The sequence below is a fragment of the Sycon ciliatum genome, chromosome 4 (genome assembly GCF_964019385.1).
Source record: "Sycon ciliatum chromosome 4, ocSycCili1.1, whole genome shotgun sequence".
Classification (NCBI taxonomy): Eukaryota; Metazoa; Porifera; class Calcarea; order Leucosolenida; family Sycettidae; genus Sycon; species Sycon ciliatum.
The window spans coordinates 15,590,823-15,616,082 of NC_088646.1; the positions used below are offsets into that span (position 1 = coordinate 15,590,823).

A 25,260-nucleotide genomic window follows, 5' to 3' on the forward strand; every position below is an offset into this window, starting at 1 on the left:
TTTGTCTCTCACATACAAGACCATGGTCTTATAATCGAACGAAAATGCACTTGTGAAAGGACCGAAAACACCGACTTTTCGATTATAAGACCATGGTCTTATGTGCGCGAGATTACGGTATGCAGGCTGATAGTCGTTAGTGCCACAGTGAGTTGCATGGTACAACAAATTACAGTCTACAGTCCATTTCAAAACTATAGACGCGTACCTAGGCAAAAACCGTTATGCCAGCATCTATACCATATAAAATCTGTGATCACTTTGTGCATAAATTTTTCCAAATTGGGCGTCTGTTATCCAATCCTTTAGAAACTATATGAGAGTAATTGTGGAGCGATCCTGAGCAATATTCCGAAAACTATTCTCGAAAAGTTCCAGCCAAATTTGAAATATTTCAAAAACCCTACGCGTCTATAGTTTTGAAATGCACTGTAGTATCCAATAATGTGTACATGAAGTGGGGTGAAAACTGCAAAGTTGAAGGGCAAGATGTGGTATACAGCTTACAGTGTGAACCACAGAATGAACTATAATGATCACTTTACCATGACCCAGCGCTGATGCTTGGCGAATGCAATTTGCTGACGCGTCTGCCGCCTGCTGCCGTGTGATCCACCTTCATATTCGTGTCGCGCAGAGCTGCCAAGTTCATTTTTTTTCTTTTTCGGGAGATCTCCCTCCAAGGGGGGGGGGGGGGTACCCAGGTGGGAGGTCGGTAGCCCTTCAAACGACTGTGTTTTCCATCTATTTCCTAGATCCTCCGTTATACGTATACAGTACATACACTGTACTATGTGTCTTCTACTGACCAAACCACTTTTACAGGCAGAAAACAATTCCACGGTAAGCACACAAGTAATTGAAGAGCGAAAGCAAGAAAGAGAGAAAGAAAGAGAGAATGCAATCCGAGAAGAGTACAAGTATATCAAGAGAAGTAATGGATGGTTAAGGTCTTTGAGCCATTGTTATATTGTCCAGATTGGCGCATGCGTCTTCCACTACTGATCACTACTGATCTACTGATCACTACTGATCACTACTGATCACTACTGATCTACATACTATATACTGTTTACTGTTTTTCTTTCTTGTATGCTTATGCTCGCCGCAGGATCAATCTGCAGAAGGTGCGTTTGCATGCTATCTGCAGACACTTCAAGCGTTACAGCAGCAGTACAATCCTCATGGCCAGGCAGGTGCAGGCTCGGATGCTGCCCAACTAGATCCAGCTGCCATATCACAGCTGCTTCAGAGCCTGCAGACACTGAGCTCCATCACAGCCATGACACAGCAGCAAAATCTGCACCAGCGTCAGCAGCAGCAGCAGCTCGCCACACAGCATCAACAGCAGCAACAGCATGCACAATCTCTGCAGGATGAAGACCAGGAGGTTGCCCAGTCTTTTCAGGAAGGTGTTGCATCGGCTTCTCATCCTTCAGTGCCCCTTTCCTCAGAACAGGTAAGGGTGAGCAGTGAAATTGTGGTGGCAAGTGATACCCAGACCCTGCCTTCCCATCATTTAGGGCATGGATTGCTTGCATTGGCCCGGGTATACTTTTTCGTTGCGTGCAATGTGTGTGTGTGTGTGTGTGCATTCATTTCAATGTTGAAAGCAGGCAGTCGTAAAAAATACCAGTATTTTACGACTCCCTGGCTCAAAGAAGTGAATAACCTGCCCACAGATCCATATTGTTGCCATGATCTGTGGACACATGTTCCTGCGCTTGGAAACAGCAGGTTGTGATGTGGATGGTGATCGCGTGCTGCATAAGGCGTGGGTCATGTCGAATTTCTGAATTCATGGCCGACACTCACATTGTTTTGGTTACCGTGATCTCATGCTGTTGCCCTAGATGCTATGATTCCTTGTCACGTACCGGTTTTGTTCTACTGGGTGTGAGTGTGTATTCTATAACTGAGTGAAGACTCTGGAGAGTCACTGAAGACATGCAAGTGAATTTTAAAGCAAGCTATTTTCACGCACAACATGTGACCTAGTTTGGAGCTTAGGTGTATTCTTCCAGAATAGATTTTCGTGTTCCAATCATCAGTGGATAATACGGAGCTAGAGAAAATTATAATTTAGAATTTGGAGTTGAAGGTGACTAATACATGCGTTTATGTTGTCATTTTATTTCCTGTGTGCTGGTAGGAGTTCTATTCTTCATCTGCAGCGAAACCGCCCACGCCAATCTTGGATGTGGTCGGTGATGATGATTCACCAGACCGTACTACAACTGCTGTAAGTAATCTATTGCAAACCCGGAATCGTTTGCGCCTGTTTTTAGTTCGCGAATTGCGATGACCGACCATTTTGCACCTGCAAACGTTTGCGATTGGAGTCAATTTGATGATTGACTCAAGTCTACAGGTTCGCGTTTCACGCCCACTTACTTTCGCGATTTCACCCCATCGCGAAAATCGTGAACGTTTCTTTAATGGGGGTGTATAATGGTTGTGCTTCTGATGCAGAATCTCTGCTTACGATTTTATTTCTGTTCGACAAGGAAATGCGATAGGTTTCAACCTGTCTCTCTGCTTGGATGACAGCACAGCTACACCATAGCTCAGTGGTTAGAGCATTGCTGGCCTCAACCGAAGGTCCCTGAGTTGAGTGCTGGTGGTGACAGTCAATTTTTTCTTCAGACTTTTCCCGTTCGCATCTTTTCCTCACACCAAGGAGGGTTTCAAAATATGCCACTTTATATATTCGTATTGTCTTTTTGTCAATGCATCTAGTATCTCCTGTGTTTCTGTTCTCCTTTTGACTGTACCTGTATTTGTGTGAACATCATCTCATCTCTCTCAGCCGCAGTCCGCTGGTGCTCACTTTGTCCACCAAATCACGTCTTCTGCAACTCGCTCAGCGACTGCAGCCAATGCCGATACAGCTGACTTTGGGGTGAGTTACTTCACACCGTATCTAGCTGTTTGACAAAACTCCCTCTACGATATGCCAGCGCATGTATCTCTGTATCTCTCTCTCTCTCTCTCTCTCTCTCTCTCTCTCCCCCCCCCCCCACCCACCCCCACCCACCCATCCTCTAAGACAGGGATGACTCTCTCGTGAAGAGTCTCAAACGAGGGGACGAGAGTTCAAGTTGTATGCACTACTACATCATAACATAGCATCTATTGCTGACTTCCTAGTGTTAGGCGGGGAAAAGTCCACGTAAATATGACATTCACATAATTTGCCCCATCGATAAGGGTCCATTTCTGTGGCATTATTTGAATGGTGTGCAATGTGAAATGTAGAAATAGGAATCAGGTTTTATGAGCACAATGGATTTCCGAAGAGGCCTGTCAAAGGTGGCTGGCGGCTGAAAGGACTCCCACACGTCCTATAGTCCGTTCACCAAACCGGGGCCCAAAGGTTTTTCGCAGGCTCACATCATTCTTATTCAAGATCGTGATGAAAAAGCCTATTATAAAGATGAAGTGAATACGGTGAGAATTGATGAAGATCTGTGCAAAAAGTATTGTTTCAGACACGTGTCTCAGGGGCCCCGATCTGGCGAATGGACTACGGTTCTTGTGGTCCTTTGGCATAGGTGGTCACCCTATCAAAGTGGGCACTAAGCTGAGATGGCAACAATTCTAAACTGGACACACTTTCTGGTGTCCAGCAACTCTGATAGTTGTGTGCCGTATGGGTCCCCCGTTGTCTAAGAAATGTCTTGTATGGCTTGTTTCTGCCTGTAGATGTTCTCTAGTTTATCCTATAGTCCGTTCAAGAAAACATGACGTGTTGTGTCGCTGCTGCAAACACACGTGTGCACCACAATGCTCATTGTTGACTAGGGCTGTGTGATCCTGGTTCCGGCTGTATGTATCTATGATAAAACAGTAGCATGACGTATTGGTTGGCATGGCTGGCATATGGCATAGATCTGCATGACACCTTCACAACTTCACAACTTCATTCGCTGTGAGTGCATGTTGAATCCTTCTCATCCATGTACAGAAGCTCCGTAAATTATTCCCACAAGTAATCCGATATAGAGACTCTCATCAAACTTAGTAGGCCAAGCCTTTTCTCTTCAGGTGTTTTATGGCATGTTTTAACCCACGTGTAAGAGCAAGTATGTTCTACCTTTCAAAGTACCTATCTTGTCAACCTCCATGTTTAGTTTATCAATTATGTCGATTATTGATCCTTGTTTAGTACATGTGCATTATTCGATGGTATTTACGGATTATCTGCAATGCTCTTTCAAAGTGTATATTCTAGCGCTTTAATACCAGGAAGTAGGTTTTCATCACGTTGTATTTTAGTTATTGTTTCTTTGTTGTCCAGTCAGCCCGGATTTTTATGCCAGACATCCTTTCCATCCATCTTTTTAGCACTTCATCCGAGGCCTTGTGCAGTGGCCATGCATATGTGTGTGGGGGGGGGGGGGTGGTATGTGTGCGTGGTGCGTGTGTGTGTGCGTGCTCGCGCGGGTGCGTATGTGTTTGTTTTGTGTAAGTGCTTGGAGGTGCTTGCCAAACTGGAACTGCGGTCTGCTGGTTCTGACTTTCATCTGGGTGGAGCAGATGACGTCACCCCTCTCGCAGTCAGGCTGCTGCTCAAGTCACTGTGCGTGCGTTTGCACATATGGATTGTGCATGGTTTGCACATGTTTACATGCTTGTACGCGCAGGCCATGGTGTCAACATTTTTGATCCATTTTTGGTTGACACCCTTACGAGTTTTATGATCACAATGTTTGCAAGAAAAACCTGGCACTACACACACACACACACACACACACACAATATCCTGTCGATGCCAGATGCCCCGTAGCACTGTTGCGGTCAGGGAGCACGACTCCCTGGTTGTGGCCAAAGAAATCTGATCCACGTACTTGCCGAAAGCAACGCCAAGGCTCACTGATGCAGCCACTGCAGCCCTCGGATGTTTTTTTGTGGACTGTGTATGATGTGGTCATGACGTAGTTGAAATGGAAATGTGGCGCTTCTTTTGACTTCTGGGTCGGATTTCTTTGACCGCAACTGTACTTGCTGATGGTGACTGCAGGTAGAAGATGAATCACACATACCAGTACATAGTACTAATGCTACGGTCTACCGGTAGTATCTTTTATACACTACTAGGTTCTACCCCGGCTGTTGAGGCTGTGAATGATTTCATGGGGTGAGTCAGCGGAACCGCTCATGGGTGCTAAGTACGGTATACAGCGGAACAGCTTCTGGGAGCTACATGTACATGTACATGTATGTGCTAGTATGCGGCGTGAGTCGCTAGTGGCAGTGCAAGTGCAGCACTGTGCCACAACTTCGCCAAATCACATATACTGCCTGTATGCATGACATGACATATTCTGTTAAAATCGAAAACCATCGATTTTTTCCGGCCGGATGACGAGGGATACGGATAAAAGAGGACCGAATAAGTGAGGTCTGACTGTAGTAGTATTCATTGTATTGTATCTCGCCTTTTGCAGTTTTGGTGTCACAGTGCATGATGAAAAGGTATACATTATGCCAAGAGTCCATAATCATGATAATATAAAGTATAATGGTGGACTCTTGAGTCTTGATGCAAGCAACATACCGGTAGTCATTATGGTCATGATATGCTGCAGCGCTGATAAACCATGCATGCTCGAGCAACTCGTGTACAATTGTGGTAGCAGGGAGTAGTATAATACTACTCCCTGTACTGTATGGTATGATTATGATGTCATGTAGTTTTTGATCATTATTATTGTGACGTCGCGTTTGTGAAAAAAGAAGAAATGGTGCAAAAACGGCGCCAGGGTTTGAACAGGCCAGGAGCATGTTTCATGTTGTGTGAGCTTCCAACGAGCTTCCTCTCTGTTTGATTCACTGCACTGGTGACATTCTTGAAACGACAAACATATTTTTGTTGTTTGAAGTCCATCCATCCCATTTTACTTGTTTGGACGAAGCTATCATATCGGGCTGCTTTCTAGTGACGGGCTGATGGTGTTATTCGAAATGCTGCGCACCTGATAGAAGTCCATGAGAATGGTCTCTGGGTAAATTTTGTCATTTTACTCCAAGGATGAAGTATGGTAGTCAGAAGAGAGTTTATCAATTTTTTTCTCTGGGGCATGAGGGAATCTGCTCCTGGAGTGTAAACAAAGACCATGTCAGCGACATTAGACAAATGGCTGAAGCCCCATAGTAATCCCTCCTCAACTTCCACCAAACCACCTGCTCCAGATTTCGATGAGTTCGATGATGTCCAGTTATTAGAAGCTCTTCAATCTGCTGAGAATGAATGTCCTGGATTTGATCTTGAATCGGGAACACGCTGGGTGTATCCTACTAATTTGCCTGTACGTCAGTACCAGTTGGACATCACGAGGACAGCGTTATTCAGTAACACATTAGTGGCACTGCCAACTGGTCTGGGCAAGACTTTGATAGCAGCTGTTGTAATCTATAACTTTCAGAGATGGTATCCATCCAAGAAGATTTTATTCATGGCACCCACCAAGCCATTGGTTGCACAGCAGATTGATGCGTGTTGTAATATCATGCGTCTTCCAACAAGTCACTGCTGTACCGTGACAGGTATGTGCACACTTAGTTCGTGAAACCTAGTATTGCTATCCATCCTTCATCAATCAAATACTGGCCAATTATTCAAGTACAGACATAGCGACGGACAGATGCAGGCAGACATCTATCTGATGTGTGTGTGTGTGTGTGTGTGTGTCTGTATCTCTCTCTCTCTCTCTCTCTCTCTCTCTCTCTCTCTCTCTCTCTCTCTCTCTCTCTCTCTCTCTCTCTCTCTCTCTCTCTCTCTCTCTCTCTTTCTTTCTTTCTTTCTTTCTTTCTCTTTCTCCACCTCAGGATTAGTATTCATAATATATACTTTTTCTGCACAGAGACCATTACTATGAACCTATGGCATCAGTACAAGTATACAGATGGGGTTCATAGGAATGCTGCACACACCCGTAATATATTGGAACTTCAGTTCATAGTATCCAGGATATAATTTATCCTGTAGTAATATCATACCATGAGATGTGAACATACTACATGGACTATTTTTGAGTGCCCAGCCCTGCATTGTACTGCACCAGTCATTTGATGCCGGATATAGAGTACCTCGGCCAAATACATCACATATTGCAGACATCTACAGCCCTTGGAGGTATGTTATTGTGAGGGTTTACTGTAATAGCTGTGTGTGCTTAAATGGAACTGCTTACTGTGTACCTCAGGGTCGTCACTTCCCAAGCAGCGGACATCGCTGTGGAAAGAGAAGCGCATTTTCTTCCTTACACCTCAAGTAGTTCAGAATGACTTGCATCGAGGCATTTGCCCTGCTGGGGACATATGTCTGGTCGTAGTGGATGAAGCACATCGTGCTCAAGGCAGGCATTCCTATGTCGAGGTAAGGCTATTGCCTAAACACTGCTATCCAGGATGCGGGTATGCCACCCCTGCTGCAGAGCCTGGTCAAGCCAGCACCTACTCTCAGCAATTACTTGGCGTGTAAGAATGTACTTTCATTCTTACAGCTGAGTAGTCCTCCAATGTTGTGTCAAACACGTTTTCTAATATGTGACTACTTGGTATAATGTCTACATCTGCTGCTCTTGCTGCTGCTGCTGGTTCTGGTGCTGCTGCTGCTGCTCTTGCTGTTGCTGCTCTAGGTGGTACGGGAGCTGCACAAGACCAGCAAAAATATTCGTGTTCTTGGACTGAGTGCAACGCCTGGAGAAAACATGCAGGTATCATTGCTATTGCAAACTAACTAAGCTTTAACTGGTTTGAGGGAAAGAGACAAACGGGAAAAGTCTGAAGAAAAAATTGACTGTCACCACCAGGACTCGAACCAGGGACCCTCGCTTGTAGCCAGCGATGCAAGCTTTACTTCACCAATTATGGCAAATGGAAGATTTATCTAGCTCTTTCTGTTGCTGTGTTGATTGTGCGGGGGCGTTTTATCAGAGCAGAAGTCAAGTGTCTGAATCGGGATTTACTCTCTTCAAATCTCAAAAGACGTTTTCAGTCCGAAGCGTTCGTACTGCTCACTAGGAAAGCCAGTCATGCTATCATTGTCAATGTTTCATGAAATAAAGAACACTTTGTGTTTCACTACCTCTGAATTACTAGTACAACTTTATGTGCTTGTGCATGTGCATGTGCACTTGTGTGTGTATGTGTGTGTGTGTGTGTGTGTGTGTGTGTGTGTGTGTGTGTGTGTGTGTGTGTGTGTGTGTGTGTGTGTGTGTGTGTGTGTGTGTGAATGGTGCAATCCCAGCACAAGTTGCTATGGCTTCTGCCGTAGCATTGCTATCATCGCCTCCGGCGATGGGCATCAAAAGGTCAAAGGTCAAAAGGTGTGTGTGTGCGTGCGTGCGTGTGTGTGTGTGTGTGTGTGTGTGTGTGTGTGTGTGTGCTTTCAGGGCGTTCAACAAGTAGTGGAGAACCTGCTGATATCCCGTGTGGAGCTACGTACAGAGGATAGCGCCGATGTCCGACAATACGCACAAGACAGGTCCGTTGAGCAGATGAAGGTGTCACTCAATGATGAAATTGATCGAATGAAAGCAGAATACTTGAAAGTAAGCAGCTGAAAATGTGATCTTGGAGGTCCTTTTCTGGGTCGTTGGCTGTTGCTTGGTGGACTTATCCCTGTGATTTTGATGTATTCTTTTTGGCTTTGTTTTGCTTCCTCTTTACCACTCTTGCAAATCCTGTCCTGCTCTTGATGGTAACTCGATACACTGTGCTCTTGTCATTTCCGGTGCCTGTGTTCCTTGCATGGCTAGTTGTTAACCCCACTTCTTCAGCGTTTGCGATCTGATGGCAACTTGTGGATATCCAACATGGAGCAGCCGACTAATCTGCGAAACGTTCTCATTGTTGCCAAGAAGAAGTTCCAGGCCGGACGTCAGTTCAATGTGAGTATTGGCTAGCACTTTGGACGCATTTCATGGCTATGCTTGTTCATGTTTATCCTCTTTTTCACACGCTCATCTATTTTGCCGGCATTCTTCCTTTTGTACTTTTCTAGTACTGTACAACATTTGATCAGTTCAGTTCTGGTGTAGAATGAAGTATTTTCTTTTGAGTAGTGATTTAGGAGATGTAATCGCACACAGCAACAGCGTTGCTATTTTCATCTCACTCAGGCAACTATCAAGAACATTGTCTGAGTGATGAGAACTGGAGGAACAGCATTTGGGAGTTTTTCATGACACTTGACTGAGTGTTTTGAAATAAGCAACATCATTGCTTTGTGTGAGTTGATTTGGTGTTTACTTCAAGTTTATTTCTGAAGATCGATAATGCCTAAAAGCTCTAAACCTGAAATCAGTGCACGGTGTTTATTGTACTTGTACATGCAATGAAATAAAGCGTGCTTGTCAGTTGGCAAATGTCTAGTTGTATTACTGCCAATGATAGCCAAGCCGTCACTCTGTGTTTGTCTAATGGACTAGACCAGACATGTCATCCTCACTGGACCAGAACATGTGAAGAGCACTGTAATCATGATGATCGAACATTATGGTTGCAGTTCATTTGATGAGCTGTGGCTCAGTGGCATGGTTGTGTGTGTGTGTGTGTGTGTGTGTGTATGTATGTGTGTGTTTTGTTATTGTTGTTCATGTGTGCACAGCAAAATGCCGCAGCTATGAACAGCGTTGACAAGGACTACGCCATGGCACTTAGTCTTGCTCACTCCTTTGAAATCCTTCAAACACACGGCCTGTGGTGCTTGTACCAAACTCTGGTCACTGCCAGCAGCCAGCGTGCACCTCAGATGTCTGTCACCGGAATACGCCGTATCTTCTCCCAGTTGGAGAGCCACTTTTCATCTGCTGATCGATTGCCTGGCCAGCCCTCAGCCATAAGCCATCCTAAAATGGCTGTCTTGAAGGAGGTTAGTGTATGTTGTTGTGTTTAGAACTCAGTTACGTAAGAAGCATTTGGACACTGCAGTATTGACCTTACCACTTTTGCCCCAGCTACCTCTATAAATTAGTGAAAGCGATGATTCCGCTAAGGGGTACCTCCGATGGCTGACTGTAACATCCAAAAATACCTTCCGATGGCCCTGATACTACCGTACAAGTACGCTTGGCAGTCGTGTTCTTGGCAGTCATGTTACATGATGATGTACTCATAGAGCTATACATATTTATATTATGGTGTCTGGAGTAGTCATGCATATACTCAGTGGAGTGGAGACCCCGGCAAGTACATATACTCAGTGGAGTGGAGACCCCGACAAGTACATATACTCAGTGGAGTGGAGACCCCGGCAAGTACATATACTCAGTGGAGTGGAGACCCCAGCAAGTACATGTACTCAGTGGAGTGGAGACCCCGACAAGTACATAATTATACTCAGTGGAGTGGAGACCCCGACAAGTACATATACTCAGTGGAGTGGAGACCCCGACAAGTACATATACTCAGTGGAGTGGAGACCCCGACAACACTGAGAGTCACTTCATGATTCGCACAGTAGTGTCTGATCAATACCGTCTTGCTATGTCTGCCATCTGTAGCTAATCTGAGTGTTCGATCCATGTCACAAACCATCTTTTTTGTTTTGTTTTTGATGTGGTTCATTGAAATATAGGTTGTGAATGCTCACTTCCGTGAGCATGGCGAGTCTACGAGAGTAATCATCTTCTCACAGTTCCGTGTGTCCGTGGAGGAGATAGCCGCCACGCTACGTGCTACGTCGCCATTGGTGTCGATTGCTGAATTTGTTGGTCAAAGTAATTCTGGCTCCAACAGTGAAGTCACTTCGAACCAAGGCAAGGGACTGACGCAAAAAGAACAACAAAAGGTCAGTGGTGTGTCACACTTTAAAAAAAAATTCTTGCACAGGTTCTATCCCTGGCTTGGAGAGCTTCTCAATATATTCACGGCCGGAGGAAGCAATTTCATCAACAACGGTGACACTCTCTTTCTATGTTTTATCATCTAGAGATAGCCACACTGTTTCGGTTCTAGGAGACCGTGGCACATTGTGCGCCAGCTATTCCCGATCAAATTTGATTCCATTTGAAAAGCATTCAAATATGTTTCCAACTTTTAGTGCACAGTAGTGTATTTTGGAGCCCAGTGTTGTATCATGGTGCCCTTAAACCAAGAGCGTTTGACTTAGTAGTTAGCACCCTGAACATTACTAGTACATACTTGAAGTAGTACTTGATGTAGATTTTTTATTTGCCCTTCTTCCAGCAATCCCCTCTCCATGTGTTTTGGTTGCTGGTTCTCATTGATCCACAGAGGGTGGTGGCGTCCCTACGTGGTGAACGCGGACTGTGGATTTTTTCTCATTGTGTGCAGTGCGGCATGTGTGTCGGTTGCTATTTCTTATTGTGTGCAGTGCGGCATGTGTGTCGGTTACTATCTCTCTCTCTCTCTGTCTCTCTCTCTCTGTCTCTCTCTCTCTCTCTCTCTCTCTCTCTCTCTCTCTCTCTCTCTCTCTCTCTCTCTCTCTCTCTCTCTCTCTCTCTCTCTCTCTCTCTCGCTCTCTCTCTCTCTCTCTGTCGATGGGTGTGTGTTACTGTAGGTGCTAGACCATTTCCGCACGGGCCGTGTCAACACTCTCGTAGCAACATCTGTAGCAGAGGAAGGCCTGGACATCGGGTCAGTAGACCTGATCGTGTGTTTTGACGTGCAGCAATCTTCACTACGAATGGTACAGCGCATGGGACGAACTGGTCGCAAGCGAACTGGAAAGGTTGTGGTGCTGCTTGTTCCAGGGATAGAGGACAAGGTAAAGTTGAAATTGTGCTGCCTGCAAATCGTTGCCTTCACGTTATCTCACTGGTTGTATGTGACCGTGCTACTGTAGCCCATCAATGTTATCACCCTCTCATTCCATCAAGAACACATGAAAGCCACAAGGGGTTAGGAGTTCATGCTGCTCATTGTATTGCATTGTTGTCGCAAGAGCCCATAACCCAGAGTAAGCAGCTGTGCGCATGGGCTTGTGCATGGTGTGCTACCTTGAAGTACCGTCGTTATGTACATGTACCTTGCATGCCTTCGTTGGAATGCCCTTGCATGCCTTCGTTGGAATGCGATCGCGGATGTGGAATGGCAAACTTACTATGAACGTGGCCTGGGTCCTTCACCGGGGCACCATCAGAGTTGGTGTACACACTTTGCAATTTATTTGAATAAAGTCTGGCGTACGAGCAATGAGAAGGAGCAGAGTGGCGCAGCGGAAGCGTGCTGGGCCCATAACCCAGAGGTCGATGGATCGAAACCATCCTCTGCTACGTTTTTCTTCTTTTTTCATTTTTTTCTTCTTTTTTTCTTTCGTGTCATTGCATTTTTGCTTCCATTTGCACTTGATCCGCCGTCATCATTATTCTAATTTTGTTCTGCATTTGTTTTGTGCGCTTCTATGTTCTTCTGTTGATGGGTTGTGCAGTTAATGGCCAAGGCATGTGACAAGCAAAAGAAGTTGGCAAAGGAGATCTTTAACCATGCTAATCGCCTGGCTTATTATTCCTCCAGCCCGCGCATGGTGCCCTCGTCTGTTCATCCCGAGCCACTGATGATGCCTATGGACAAAGAGCAGCTATCACAGAAACCAGTGACCACGACTGCAGGCAGTGCCGGCATCACTCCTGCAAAGAAGACACCGGCGGCCAAAGAGAGGAAGCGTGGGACTGGCAAGCAGCAACGCTCCTCTCTGGCTGCATCATCAGCATCGGCAATGTCATCACCTCTATTCCAGTATGCCACATCTCAATCAGCAGCAGTAGCAGCAGCAGCAGTAGCGCTACCCTCTGATTCAGCCAGCAGTGGCAGTTTTCTCAATCACACTGGATCCATGAGCAGAAAGCATGCTGGTCCAGCGCCACTGTCTTGTGAAGAGGAGTGTGCTGTCATCGACTGTATTCATAAATTCTTCCGACCGCCTGCATTCCGCTCCCCTCGTTTGAGACAGTTAGATGGTGGTGAAGGCCAGGTCATGCAGCTACCCCAGTCAACGGCATCCTGTCTAGATGATCAGCGTCTACTGACTAGTGTGCACCGAGTGGAGCATTCCGAACGTACCCTGGCTTATGTAGAGCTTATCAATAGCTGTGATGACTTTTCCAACAGTGCATGCGAGTTACCTACTGTCTCAGATACAGCCGGCGCTGCTGCTGCTTTGGTGGATCCTATGTTGTCGCATGCAAACGATCCACTGGCAGATGATGCAGTAGGACACATGGGCGATGAGCGTTGTGACATTGCCTATGTCGATCAAGATGCAGCAGATGTTGCAGAACAGTCGGACCTTGTGCCCATCCCGCCTAGCTTATCGTCCCTGTTTGACAATCTCTCATCGCAGGCTGTGTGTAATGATCCCGTGGCGGAGTGTCGAGAGGCATTTTCACCCCATGCTGGTCCTCAGTCTCCTTTTCATGACTACGAATGGGAACATCCTGGCAACGACACAAGCAACACTAGCCAGTTTGATTGCAGACCGGTTTGGGAAACAGCGGTGGAAGATTATGGCCAAGCCATGTCACCTGTGAAGCCCTTGACTTCCTCAACACCGTGCAAAGTTGTCCTGCCACAGCGAGACATTGCTAGTTGTAGTTCTTCAACGAGGAAGAAGTCAGCCTGCCAGCGTGACTGGTCTCCTGTTTCCCATCATCCTGCATCCAAGCAGAGAATGCTGACACCATCGTTTGCTGGTAACAGCTTCAGCCCTGCCACTTACCAAGCTGCATTGGAAGGTGTTGATACTGGCCTGGCTTCTCCCATCCTGTTTGAGCATACTAGTAGCCGTACGCCTCCGAGTAGGAACCCCTCTACGGCCAGCGTTCTCTTCTCGCCAGTCAACGGTTCATGTGCTAAAAGTCTCTCAGAGCAGCGGCATCACGCACAGTGCAGATTGGATATGCCTGGTAATCCTGTCAATGCCAGTTGCACATTGCTTAGTGCTACTGCACCGCCGCCAGTACGGGCTGCAGGGGCCGCTACCACCGCCGCTGCTGCTGCTCCGGTGGATAGTAATGCTGACATGCGCTATTCGGTGAGTATGAGTGATAGTGTTGAGGATGGTGATATTGTGCAGCCAGATGACTGGACTGGACGCATGCAACGACTAGCCTCGGCTACATCTCTCAACAAGGAGCAGCAGCAGCAGCAGCAGCAGAGACAATTGGAGGAATCTAGTCGCATGCTACCTTGGCTAGATCTTGATCTCGAAGAGGATGACTCTGAAGAGATGCGCTTGATTGAAGAAGCAGAAGCAGCGACGGCTGCACCGAACCAAGGATGTGTTGGTGCAGCATTCCGACTGTCAGTAACGTCTGGACCCCACACTGACACCAGTGCAGCTGAGCGTGCAGTGGGCGGCTTCAACATGGAAGAAGACTTTTTGGTTGAGTCTCCTGGCTCTGACCCAGGACAGTTTGATGTGCCAGTATGCAGTTCTGGTGGTGTCGCAGGTGTTGCTGCTTCTAATTTGCAGTCTGTTAGCACTGACAGAGCCGATGATGGCAACAACCAAGTGGCTGTGCTCTCCTCACCTACCAGTGAGGGCTTTGACATTGACCTGACTTTTGATGAGAATCTCTTGGAAATGATAGATAGTGGTGCTTCTGTTCTTTGCCAACCACCTGAATCGAGAGTGTCTCCATCACGCCCAGAAGTAAGTTTGAAGTGTTGGTGTTTGCCAGTGAATTTCGTTTGCGATGGTCAAGTTCTCTCAACGTGTGCTTTTGATGCATAAGTACTAGTATATCAGAAGGGAGATCTCCGTTCTTTCCTTGCTTTGGTCACATCTGTTATCAGACAGAATAGGAAGGATTTTCTCCATGCTCTAGTATTCTGTGTTACTGCTTACTGGTATTCAGTATTGAGCCATCTTGTTAGAGAATGCCCTGACAATTGTTTGCCATCTGTCTCTTCTTTTCTTGAATGTTTCCCTCAACAGATGAAGGAATCTCCTAGGACGCCAGTTTGCAAAGCGAAGACCACAACAACAACATCCACAGGCTCTTCCTCTAGCAAAGCTGCCTTCACCACTAGCAGCAACATCAGCAGCCGTCACAACAGTAGCAGTGTGATCACTTCACCTTGTTTACCAAGTGCCAACGGTCAAACTGGGATCACTTCTCCGAAACTGTTCGACACTTTTGCTGACGATGCCGTCGGATCACCCGAGCCAGAGGCCGTGCTGTCAGGTGCCTCGCAGTGTTCTATGCAGTCCTCAATGTCAGACTCCTCGCCGGTAGCTGTTCTGGGCAAGCGGCGGCGATGTGCGCAGCCAGACTGGCTTGCGTCACAGCCAGCTCCTCGTCCTGTCACCACCACCTCTACGACTACTGTGACAGTAAATGGTCGTCTTCCAAACACTCTGAAACGGGCAGCACTCATTGATAGTGAGAGTGACAGTTCGGAGGAAACCAGCTTGCTGAAAGGCACACGATCTGCCATTGATGCAACAACCACTGATGAGTCGCTACTTGCCCCTGTACGGCGCAAGGCCAATATCTTGACGGACACCAGTGCCGACTTGAGCGATCTATCTCCTCCTGCTAAAGTTTCCAAGAAGTCTGACATGTCCAAGCGCGTTCGTATTCAATCAGACGGCACGGATAGTGACTTTGAAGCACCATCATCTAAGCTTCTGGCTAGAAAGAAGCCGACTGTACAGACTAACAGCAAAGTAAGCCACACTATCTGCACTGCCTACACCATCTGTCCACACATACATGTATCTGTTTTCAGCAGATTTTTTTAATCTATAGTCGGTTTCCAGTTCCTGAAGAGCGCACAAGAAATGCTGGGAGGAATGATATTTTCATGTTCACGTACTACTACGAGTATGTTTTACTAGAATGTTGGAGGAGTGCAAACTATGAAATTGTGCCCAATCTTGTTTTTATATTGAGTGTCTGTTTTGTGTGCTGGTCTGTTTGTCTCTTTATTCTTTGCCTGTCTGTTCTCTGCATGTCTCTCTGTGTCTGCCTTAGCATGTGAAGATCATTCAGCCAGCAGCAGCATCATCACGTAAGAAAGGCACCAGGGTTGCCACTCATCACTTACTGGATTGTGAGGCAGAGGTGGATGATGGCGAGGGGTGCTCATCTGATGAAGACGTCAACAACACCTACTATGATATCAATGATAGTTTCATTGATGACGGTTCTTCACAGATGCTGTCTTCACAGCCTGTAGTCGAGGAGAAGCGAAAGAAATCCTCAACGGACATGCACGCTGTTTATTTGCAATCTTTGCGCAGCCCGCAGAATGGAAATGCTTTGTTTGGTGGTCGGCGTCACGACCATGGCCGACACGGTGGTATGAAACTGCGTGTAAGTCATCGTCATCAGTTCCTGAGACAGGCTCTTGGCTACGGTGATTCAGTGTCTACTAGTGTTTCTACGGACGAAGAAGATGAAGCGGAGGAAGACAATGCGGTGCACGACATGATGTCTGCTTCTGATAATAGTGAACTGATGGATGGTGATCCGCTGGGTGATGAGGGCGATGAGGAGGAGGTGGGTTGTGACGGTGAAGACGGTGAGAGTAGCGCTGCAAGTTTCCAAGAACAAGATGCTATGGAAGAGGATGATGTGAAGGAACCTGTGCCAAGCTCAGAGAGTTCACATAGCGTGTGCCGCGTGGGCAATGCTGTAGGGCGGTATGGCTTTCGAAAGCCGTCTTCAGATGAGATAACCAAATGTAGCAATTCTACTGAGTCTGTGGAAAGGTGCACCACTATGACCAGTGATCTACGTTCACGTTCATCTTCTCTACCTCGTTCAGTTGGAGTGAAGAAAGAACCGGAGAGAGGAGGCTTTGTGGCAGCAGCAGTAAAGAAAGAACCGGAGAGTGGAGGCTTTGTTCCGTCTACTATCAACAAGCCTGGCGGTATGCGCTTGATGTCACGCCTGAATGCTCCTTCCAGTGTGGTGAAAGTAGAGAAATCAAGAGCTATGGATATGCCAGCTCCTTCAGTTGGCGCTCTGCAGCCTGGTGTGCTTGCGTCCATGTCCAATGTTGTTGGCCAGCCGAAACTTACCAGTGACAGTGGTGGGAAGTTTGTCAAGTTCCCTAAACGTCAACGACAGCAACATCAGCAGTCACCAGCCAACAGCACTGCTGCAGGATCTACTAGACTACTTGCAAGTGGCCGGAAAGGATTGAGTCTGTCAACTAGGGGCAGGGTGAGCACAATTGCGTTGTTTGTTTGAGCGTGTGTAAACTGTGTATGTACAGTGCTACACAATGAAATCCGATCGCATGAGTCAAGTTTGTGCCGTGCACCAGTGCACATCTCAGTGTTCGCAGGTCCTGGTGCTACAAAGTGCTCAGCGCATATTTGACTCATACGATCAGATTTCATTGAGCAGCACTGTATTCATGTTGGTGGGTGCCTGTGCACGTGTGCATACATGGGTGGGTGGGTGGGTGGGTGGGGGGGGGGGTGCAATGCGTGTGTTGCAGTACATGCATGTGTGACTTTTTTTTGCAAATTCTTTCTGCACTGGCTTACACAGTTTGTATGCAAACTTATGTGAGGAGTAGCAACCATAAGGAGCTCTGGTTTTCTTGCACCAAAGACATAATTATTTTCTGCTCTTTTTTCGCTTGCTTAGCAATCCAATGGTCTGGCAGGAAATGGTAGTCCTGTTGTTCCTGGCAGTGGCAGCGGCAGTGGTGGTGGCAATGGTGGCGGTGGTAATTGGCTTGATGACATCTCTATGGAGGACATTGACAGCCTAACAGCCATAGCATCGAGTAACACTAATGCTAGTGCATCTAACAAGACTGCAGTTGCTGCTTCTACTGCTGCGACTGCTGTGTTGCCTGTACCGAGTGCTGGGATCAGCAAACAAACCCCATCCCAAGAAAAAGTGACTATTCTGCGGTCTTCAGGTCAGCAATCGGCTAGTTACACTGGGGACACTGGGCCAGCGGCAGCACCTAAGGCCTATGTGACCAGTGTGTCTGGGCAACGGCCATCTGTAGGCAAGAAGCAATCCTCCGGATTAGAATGTGTTGCACTGACACCCGTTTCTGACATGGATACTTGCCGCACTGTGGACCTCACTGGAGAGCAGTCAAGTACGCCAATGTCAGGCAATAGGCAGCCAGCGATGAGGAAACAAACTACTTCTTCTGTCAGCCAACCTTCTTCAGCTTCAACAATGGGGAGCAGTACTAGCAAGGAGGTATGTTACTGGTGTAATGTACTCCCATGTCAACTTCATACAGTGCTGCTCGATGTATTCTGATCTCGTGAGTCACGTTTGGACCCAACATCATTTCACAGCGCAGTGTTCGCAGTCCAGGGCTGCATAGCACCCGATGTGTACTTGACGCACACAGTCGGATTTTATGGAGCAGCACTGTGTAAGAGTACAGTCATCGTTTGTACGTGTAACACGATGCTCCTGTGTTCTACATAGCCGACATGTGCACACTGGCTATACAACTCCTCCATGCTACAGCAGACTAACATGGAGTTACATATTGTATATTGTACACGGTTTCCCGGTGGTGCCTATGTGCATCTTGAAGATTGATTATCATCCTGTGTCATGGCGTTATCATAAGAAAGGGCTTGCAATCTACTACACTCGTATACAGTACTGGTTATTCGTGTGTATTTCCTCCACCCACAGATGACGACACCACTATGAGCACAAGCAAACCTCTGCTGCTGCAATCAATACAACATGTAATGTGCATTGGTAGTGGTATGCTTACCCGTAATGACATCATCAGGAAGGGGAAAAGCAAACACACATGCACTATTTAATTTCGTTGTTGCGTGTTCCTGTTTTCATCATGTGCAGATGGAGCCCAGGCGAGGAGCAGATCAGAATCTTCATATTCTCGTCGGCACCAACTACCCACCGTATCAGCAGGTGATGCTACTTGTAATGGTTGCATTGTGTGCACTCTCCATGTTTCCTAGGCATGTGCTTGTACCAACATGTTGTTTCTGGATGAATATGTACTGTGTGATGCATTCATGAGTGACTTTGAGACTTTGATCTTCTTACCACTTATTTTCATGTCCAGTAGGTCTGCCATTTGCTCTTTCCTTCATTGTTGTTTCTCTTTGCTGTCCTTGTTGCCACAGATACTGTCCGGTCTACGGCACCGTCATTCACACATCGTCACTTGTCACTTCTGTCAGTTGCAGCACACTGGTGTTGTTGTCAGTCAGCGGATGGTAGTGGAGTGCGTCACTTCAGCAGGTATGCCTACCATCAACAGTAGTTTGTCTACTCTTGCTACGTTCCATCTCTGTACTCGTATCCTTCCATTCAGCATTCACTTTCTGGATCAAAATGCCTCCCCCTCCCCATATTTGCCCCCAACATGTAGTTGCTGCTGCTTCTGTGGCTGTTGCTGGTTGAGAGTAGAAGAATATACTTTTGAAGATGCCTGGAAAGTTGAAGAAAGCAGTAACAGTGTTTCTGGAATAGTGGTCACTGTGCTGGGTGCAGAGCTTTCACACACATGGAAAACAAAGCCACTTAGCTAAGATTAGGTGAGTCGCAAAGAGTTTTTTTACAAGCAGTAGTTAGCATAATTTAGCCCAAACTCTGTATGCACTATGTACACTGGCACACAATGTTATGTTCCTGCTTTGTGTTTATTAGACTTGTCATCTGTGAATCGGCGACGTCAGCTCAGCCAGCGTATACAGCAGCACCGCATACACTTTGCCAGGGTCACTGTTCTTGTACAGAGCAGCAATGGCACCGACCTACTGTACGTCCCCAGCACTTGTGCAGTTTGTTTTATGCCTTGACATGTACTTGTAATATTATGCTCCATGTGAACTTTAAGTCGCGCAATGCACTGGCCAAGGCATAGTTCTGCAAAGTGTGCCACTCCATCAGTCGTATGGCACTGCACAAGCCTCCTTGAGTACGTTATCAGCTGGAAGGGATGATACTGTTGCGTATGAAGGCCAGGGTTATTTCAGTAGAAGCTGATGTTGGTGCTAGGTTTCTATTCGGATCAGGCTTGTATTCAAAGCACGTATTTCTATGTATGTCAACACTAACACCTGGCTTATATGGCACCGGTCCATCTGGAAACTCAGGCTTGTATTTGAAACAGGCTGCTACACGAGACAGGTGTTTAGCCTTTTATGCAAGACTGTAGGGTGTTCAAACTTCAAAGGTCATCAATTCTCGTCTCCCTTTTTTGTCAAGGACGCAAAAGGGTTTTGATTTGAGCCTTCCATTTAAAAAAAAGTCATAGATCAACTTGATTGCTATATCTAGGTGGCAGTGAATTTATGACTTTCTTGTTTCATTGTCACTGTAGATAACCTACCTGCTGTCCACAGAGTGCTCAATGTGTTTGATTTCTCTCAGTGTGTAGCATACATACATGTGTTTCGAGCCTCTCACTCAGTGCATAGCATAAGTTACATACATGTAGCAGGAGGGCGGTGTCCGAGTTTCGCATTTTGTAAAATTTACAATCTTGTTCTGCGAAGACAGTATACTGTAGTTCCGGATTACTGTACGTCTCAGAGCTTTTGCCCCCCCCCCCCCCCCCTACTGTTCGTGTGTCTCTCTGATAATCATACTTCGAAGTACAAGGCACCATATCTGGGTGATTGTGCTATGCCCTGTTCAATGTGCTTTGCTCAGATCAAGCGGCTGTGAGGATTTTCTCAGTGACATCATCTCGGCTTCACGGGTACTTCTCTTGTGGAGTTGCACAATCGGTAAGATTGCGACTTTGAAGTACTCGCTCTGGGGTCATGTTTGCATAACTTACTGTACATGTGATTAGTCCGGGATGCATGCATGCAGCACATACCGTTAGTATGATTATCTGTGTTCTTCGGTGAGAGCTTGATCAAGCGTTGGCTTCTTTGCAAGTTTCGCCTCACCGGAGGATAGCTTGGTCACTCTCAAGCAGTGCTGGTCCTTGTTTGCATGTGTGTTCGATAGGTACCATGGTTTGGCATCTCTCTCTTTTCTCTCTCTCTCTCTCTCTCTCTCTCTCTCTCTCTCTCTCTCTCTCTCTCTCTCTCTCTCTCTCTCTCTCTCTCTGTCTTGAGAATCAGACGAATATGACCACGGTGCCACCAATCATCTTAATCTTTGCTGAAAATTGTCTTAGGATCTTAGCTAACCGTTATAGTGTATTGACAACTGTAGTGGTACGTGTATAGGTGGTTGTGGTGGTAGACACCTTGGCCCTTAACGTACCTTACATTCCTAGTACTTGTAGCATGAACACCATGCTAAGTACTACTGCTACTAGTACTGTATTATGGTTGATGGTTGAGACCTTGCAAGTAGACCTATCTCTGTTGTTGACTTGCAGAGGACACAGTGTCAGTGTTAGTGGACTTGGCCAAGAGAGAATCTACCGATCATGACGCCTCCATTGTAGCTACTCCGCAGCGTTATCCCGGTGATAAGGTGGGTTCTGTTGTGTATTTAAAAAGCAGATTGCTTGATCATTGTAGAGCCATGCATGTGTATTACTGTATTAGCGAACTGAGTGATTATTCCTATCGAGAATACTCTTTACTCCTCATTAATTTACTGCCAGCTGTCTATAACTAATGATTAGTGAGCAGCATTGCCATGGAGCTCTGTGTGATCCAGATTTTGAGGATGTGTGTGTGTGTGTGTGTGTGTGTGTGTGTGTGCGCACTATAGATGGTCGAATTGTTATGCACAATCAGTGCAATCACGCTGACCACGGCAATGCAGATCAAGCATGTCTTTGGCAGTATAGCTAAGCTATGCGATGCAGCCAGGTATGTGCAGTTATGTTTTGATGGCTTTCAACCATGTGTGTGTGTGTGTGTGTGTGTGTGTGTGTGTGTGTGTGTGTGTGTGTGTGTGTGTGTGTATGTGTGTGTGTGTGTGTGTGTGTGTGTGTGTGTGTGTGTGTAAGACTGGTACTATTAGGAGTGGAGTGTACCAATTAGAGTTCTTAGGGTACACATGGAAGGGAGAAGTCTGGTTGAGAAACTAGCTTGCTTTATAGTACTCAGGAGAACACAGTACATGCCCACATAGCGTGTGTAGTAATGAACTTATGATATCAGAGTTTTACAAACATAAGCTTCAAGGAAGTACCCAGACAGCTGTTGTCTCCGATCCAAGATTTTGCTGAATAACGACACGAATGTATACCATTAATTAAGGCTGAAACGAATGCTCAATGAAGCGAACGAATATTCTTTTTCCGAATACGTGTGAAACGAAGAATATTCCGAATATTCTAAACCGTACAATAACCATGGATACCTAGTTGTATCCATGGTAACCATAGACCATCAACTGGTGTATACCCCAATCACAGGAGAGACATTTGAGAAGGACAATGTTATCATTTGTCTTGCTGATGACAACACATGGAAGGTGGCAATCTCACCCACCTTCTGCACCAAATAAACCTGTTCGATATCAAAAAGGCGAGTTTCTGTACATTTACAAACATTCTTATTCTACTCTAACGAAGAATATTCTTTTTCCGATCTGCACATTTCGAATATTCGAACAATTCGAATATTCCTTTCAGCCCTACCATTAATCCATTATGCAGCCTTTTTTCTTTGCAGGGTAGTGGGCCAGCTCTAAATTTGGCTGCTTGGTGGGAGTACTCAGAGTAGCCCAGAATGTAACCCAGCGAGTGTGCGGTGTACAGACTTGGGGTATGGTACAGCGAGTGTGGTGGTGTACAGACTTGGGGTATGGTACAGCGAGTGTGGTGGTGTACAGACTTGGGGTATGGTACAGCGAGTGTGGTGGTGTACAGACTTGGGGTATGGTACAGCGAGTGTGGTGGTGTACAGGCTTGGGGTATGGGACAGCGAGTCCTCTTGATCCGGCACCATCCAAATATTCTCACACGCACAATATAGCATTTGAGGTCGTCTACCAGTCCACGCCGTTTGCAATAGACGTGTTTGTGCCGTAGTGTGAGCCAGGAGATTGTATACACCTTCCTGGTGTGAACTCGTGGACTCGTACCTCGCTGATTGGTGATGGATAAGCAAACTTGCTGCACACGTATTTTGACCATTTGCTTTGGAAACGACCTGCTGGAGAAGGATTTCAAATGGTGGATAAACGCACGGCAAAGTCGACTGGTAACCATCTATTTCTTTTGAGGAACTTCTGCCAGAAATCGATCGCACCGCGCCAATGGTTGGTGGATCACAGAGGTCTGGCTGTACATACAGCAAGACGAGTGCATACTTTTCTCTGAAATCAAACTGATTGACAGCATGACGAGTGGAATAGGCATGGGGGTGCAGCTCATTTTTTTAGTCCGGCACATGTCTAAATACACATCTCTACACTTGAGCTACCATTGGCAAAGGATGGATTGTCTGGTGCAAAATTCGGGCTCAATACTGCCGTGCACTCATTGCAGTTTCTCATGCATCCACACACACATTCCTGTAGCTCTCCTGCTTGCCTGCGCCAACACCTCAACTTCATCAGCCAACGACAGGCGAAGAATCTTGCCTACTTTTTCTCCGTGCAATTCAATCCTGTGATGCTGCCACGATGAGAACATTTCCGAAAATCTTTTGAATCCTTCCGAGTGGATCAACATCTGCATCATTCCGAGTGGATCAACATCTGCATCATTCCGAGTGGATCAACATCTGCACCATTCCGAGTGGATCAACATCTGCACCATTCCAAGTGGATCAACATCTGCACCATTCCGAGTGGATCAACATCTGCTTCCAGAGGAAGTGGTGAGAACAGTAAGTAACTTTGTGCAGATAAAGATCTTCACGTCTACCAAGCACACAGCAATGCATATACAGTACTTGTACATATAGCAACATAGTCCAGTAGTGTGTCTGTCACTGTCCGTTGCCCTTTGGACGGGCTCTAGCTGTGCTGGATTTGTTGTGTCTGTCACTGTCCGTTGCCCTTTGGACGGGCTCTAGCTGTGCTGGATTTGTTGTGTCCGTCACTGTCCGTTGCCCTTTGGACAGGCTCTAGCTGTGCTGGATTTGTTGTGTTGGTCACTGTTCAGTCATTGTGTTTTTTAGGTCTTTTTCAGATATTTCATATTTCCCCGGCCTTGGTCCTGGGTCATGCGATGCACATATTGTTCTATCTTGAAGTTTATCAGCTGCAGCTACTGCTGCTATCGGTTCTTTTCTATAGCACCGACTACTGAAAATATTCAGTGGCACATCTTTCGGATTTTTTTCCTAAGTCTGCTTTTCTACTGTGCGTAGTAGTACCATTGTTCCATCTACTTGCTCCTATCATGATTGCCAGTGTCGCAATGCTGTGTGCGTTGAGAAAGGCGTCTACATCCACATAATACGCTCTAATTATTATCTCTTTGAGTTGCAGTTTCCTGCAAAGCCATGAACTCTGAGCTACTGGCATCTGACTTTCTAGAATATATTCTCTATCATCTTTTTGTCTATTTTCTTGTATCAGTGTTATTATGTAGTTGTTCAGGGAGTGCTTGGCTGGTCCACACTTTCCTAGCATAGCCACTTTTTTCTGTTGCATAATACTCTACTTGAGTGTGTGTGTGTGTGTGTGTGTGTGTGTGTGTGTGTGTGTGTGTGTGTGTGTGTGTGTGTGTGTGTGTGTGTGTGTGTGTGTGTGTGTGTGTGTGTGTGTGTGTGTGTGTGTGTGTGTGTGTGTGTGTGCGTATGTGTGTGTGTGTGTGTGTGTGTGTGTGTGCGTGCGTGTGCGTGGGTGTGTGCATGTGTGCGTGTGTGTTTGCATGTGTTTGCAATTTGCATACATGTACATGCGTACATGCATATGTGTGGCTGAAGGTTTGCCATGTGTTTTTCAAGTAGCTGAGCCTGACAGCCATTGTCTTGGCAGCATACCCCTTCACAGCCCTGTACTGTAAATCAACTAATTTTTGCTGGCGATTTTCACCAGTTGTAGTCTTCGGGGTGCTGAGTTGAATGTTCTTGGTCCGAGGAAGCTGAGACGCTCCCTTCCTCCTTTATTCTCAATCAAACTCGCCACTTCCACCGAAACTGGATGACTGCGCCCTACTAGATGGGGATTTGTATGCAAAATGTCACTAAAAGCGCCATTTCGTTCTTATAAAAGCACGGATGACCGCAATTGGCCCATACGTTGTAGCCTTTTGGACGCTGAGTCGACTGGTTTTGGTCCGAAAAGGCTGCGATGCAGCGTTCGGCCCTTATAACTAATCGAATACAGTTGAGTAAGCGGTCACGTGCTCGTGCGTACACCAGTCGCCTGGTCACCGTGCCCGCAGCCAATCACGGTCACCCGTGCTTTTTTTTATAAGGCCAAGTAAAAAAAA

At 46.4% G+C, this 25,260-nt stretch overlaps 2 protein-coding genes and 1 non-coding gene across 3 annotated transcripts in view; all 3 read left to right on the forward strand.

Annotated features, from left to right (window-relative positions):
* Positions 1 to 4,354, forward strand: part of LOC135814646 (nuclear transcription factor Y subunit gamma-like) — a 20,761-nt gene extending 16,407 nt beyond the window's left edge. Inside the window, exons 8-11 of the mRNA XM_065327804.1 lie at positions 1,112 to 1,459; positions 2,153 to 2,242; positions 2,810 to 2,902; positions 3,706 to 4,354. Of these exons, the coding sequence (XP_065183876.1) occupies positions 1,112 to 1,459; positions 2,153 to 2,242; positions 2,810 to 2,902; positions 3,706 to 3,747 (573 nt within the window). The 3' untranslated portion in view covers positions 3,748 to 4,354. The remainder of the gene's footprint in view (positions 1 to 1,111; positions 1,460 to 2,152; positions 2,243 to 2,809; positions 2,903 to 3,705) is intronic.
* Positions 4,355 to 5,818: 1,464 nt separating this feature from the next.
* LOC135814649 (uncharacterized) lies at positions 5,819 to 24,478 on the forward strand. Its single transcript, XM_065327806.1, has 19 exons — positions 5,819 to 6,549; positions 7,209 to 7,381; positions 7,644 to 7,721; positions 8,400 to 8,558; positions 8,766 to 8,897; positions 9,617 to 9,880; positions 10,586 to 10,798; positions 11,531 to 11,737; positions 12,401 to 14,623; positions 14,909 to 15,643; positions 15,951 to 17,147; positions 17,580 to 18,155; positions 18,783 to 18,854; positions 19,073 to 19,190; positions 19,599 to 19,710; positions 20,607 to 20,683; positions 21,292 to 21,389; positions 21,633 to 21,733; positions 23,394 to 24,478. Exons 1-19 carry the CDS (start codon positions 6,120 to 6,122, stop codon positions 23,500 to 23,502), a joined length of 7,074 nt encoding a protein of 2,357 aa, XP_065183878.1. The 5' UTR covers positions 5,819 to 6,119; the 3' UTR covers positions 23,503 to 24,478.
* Positions 12,174 to 12,245, forward strand: Trnam-cau (transfer RNA methionine (anticodon CAU)). Its single transcript has one exon. It is a non-coding gene; the product is annotated as a tRNA-Met (tRNA).
* Positions 24,479 to 25,260: the final 782 nt, after the last annotated feature.

Coding starts and splice junctions, on each gene's coding strand:
- LOC135814649 (XM_065327806.1), top strand. CDS start 6,120: ATGTCAGCGACATTAGACAAATGGCTGAAGCCCCATAGTAATCCCTCC. Junction 8,559..8,765: donor TGAAAGCAGAATACTTGAAA/GTAAGCAGCTGA, acceptor TTGCATGGCTAG/TTGTTAACCCCACTTCTTCA. Junction 9,881..10,585: donor AAATGGCTGTCTTGAAGGAG/GTTAGTGTATGT, acceptor ATTGAAATATAG/GTTGTGAATGCTCACTTCCG.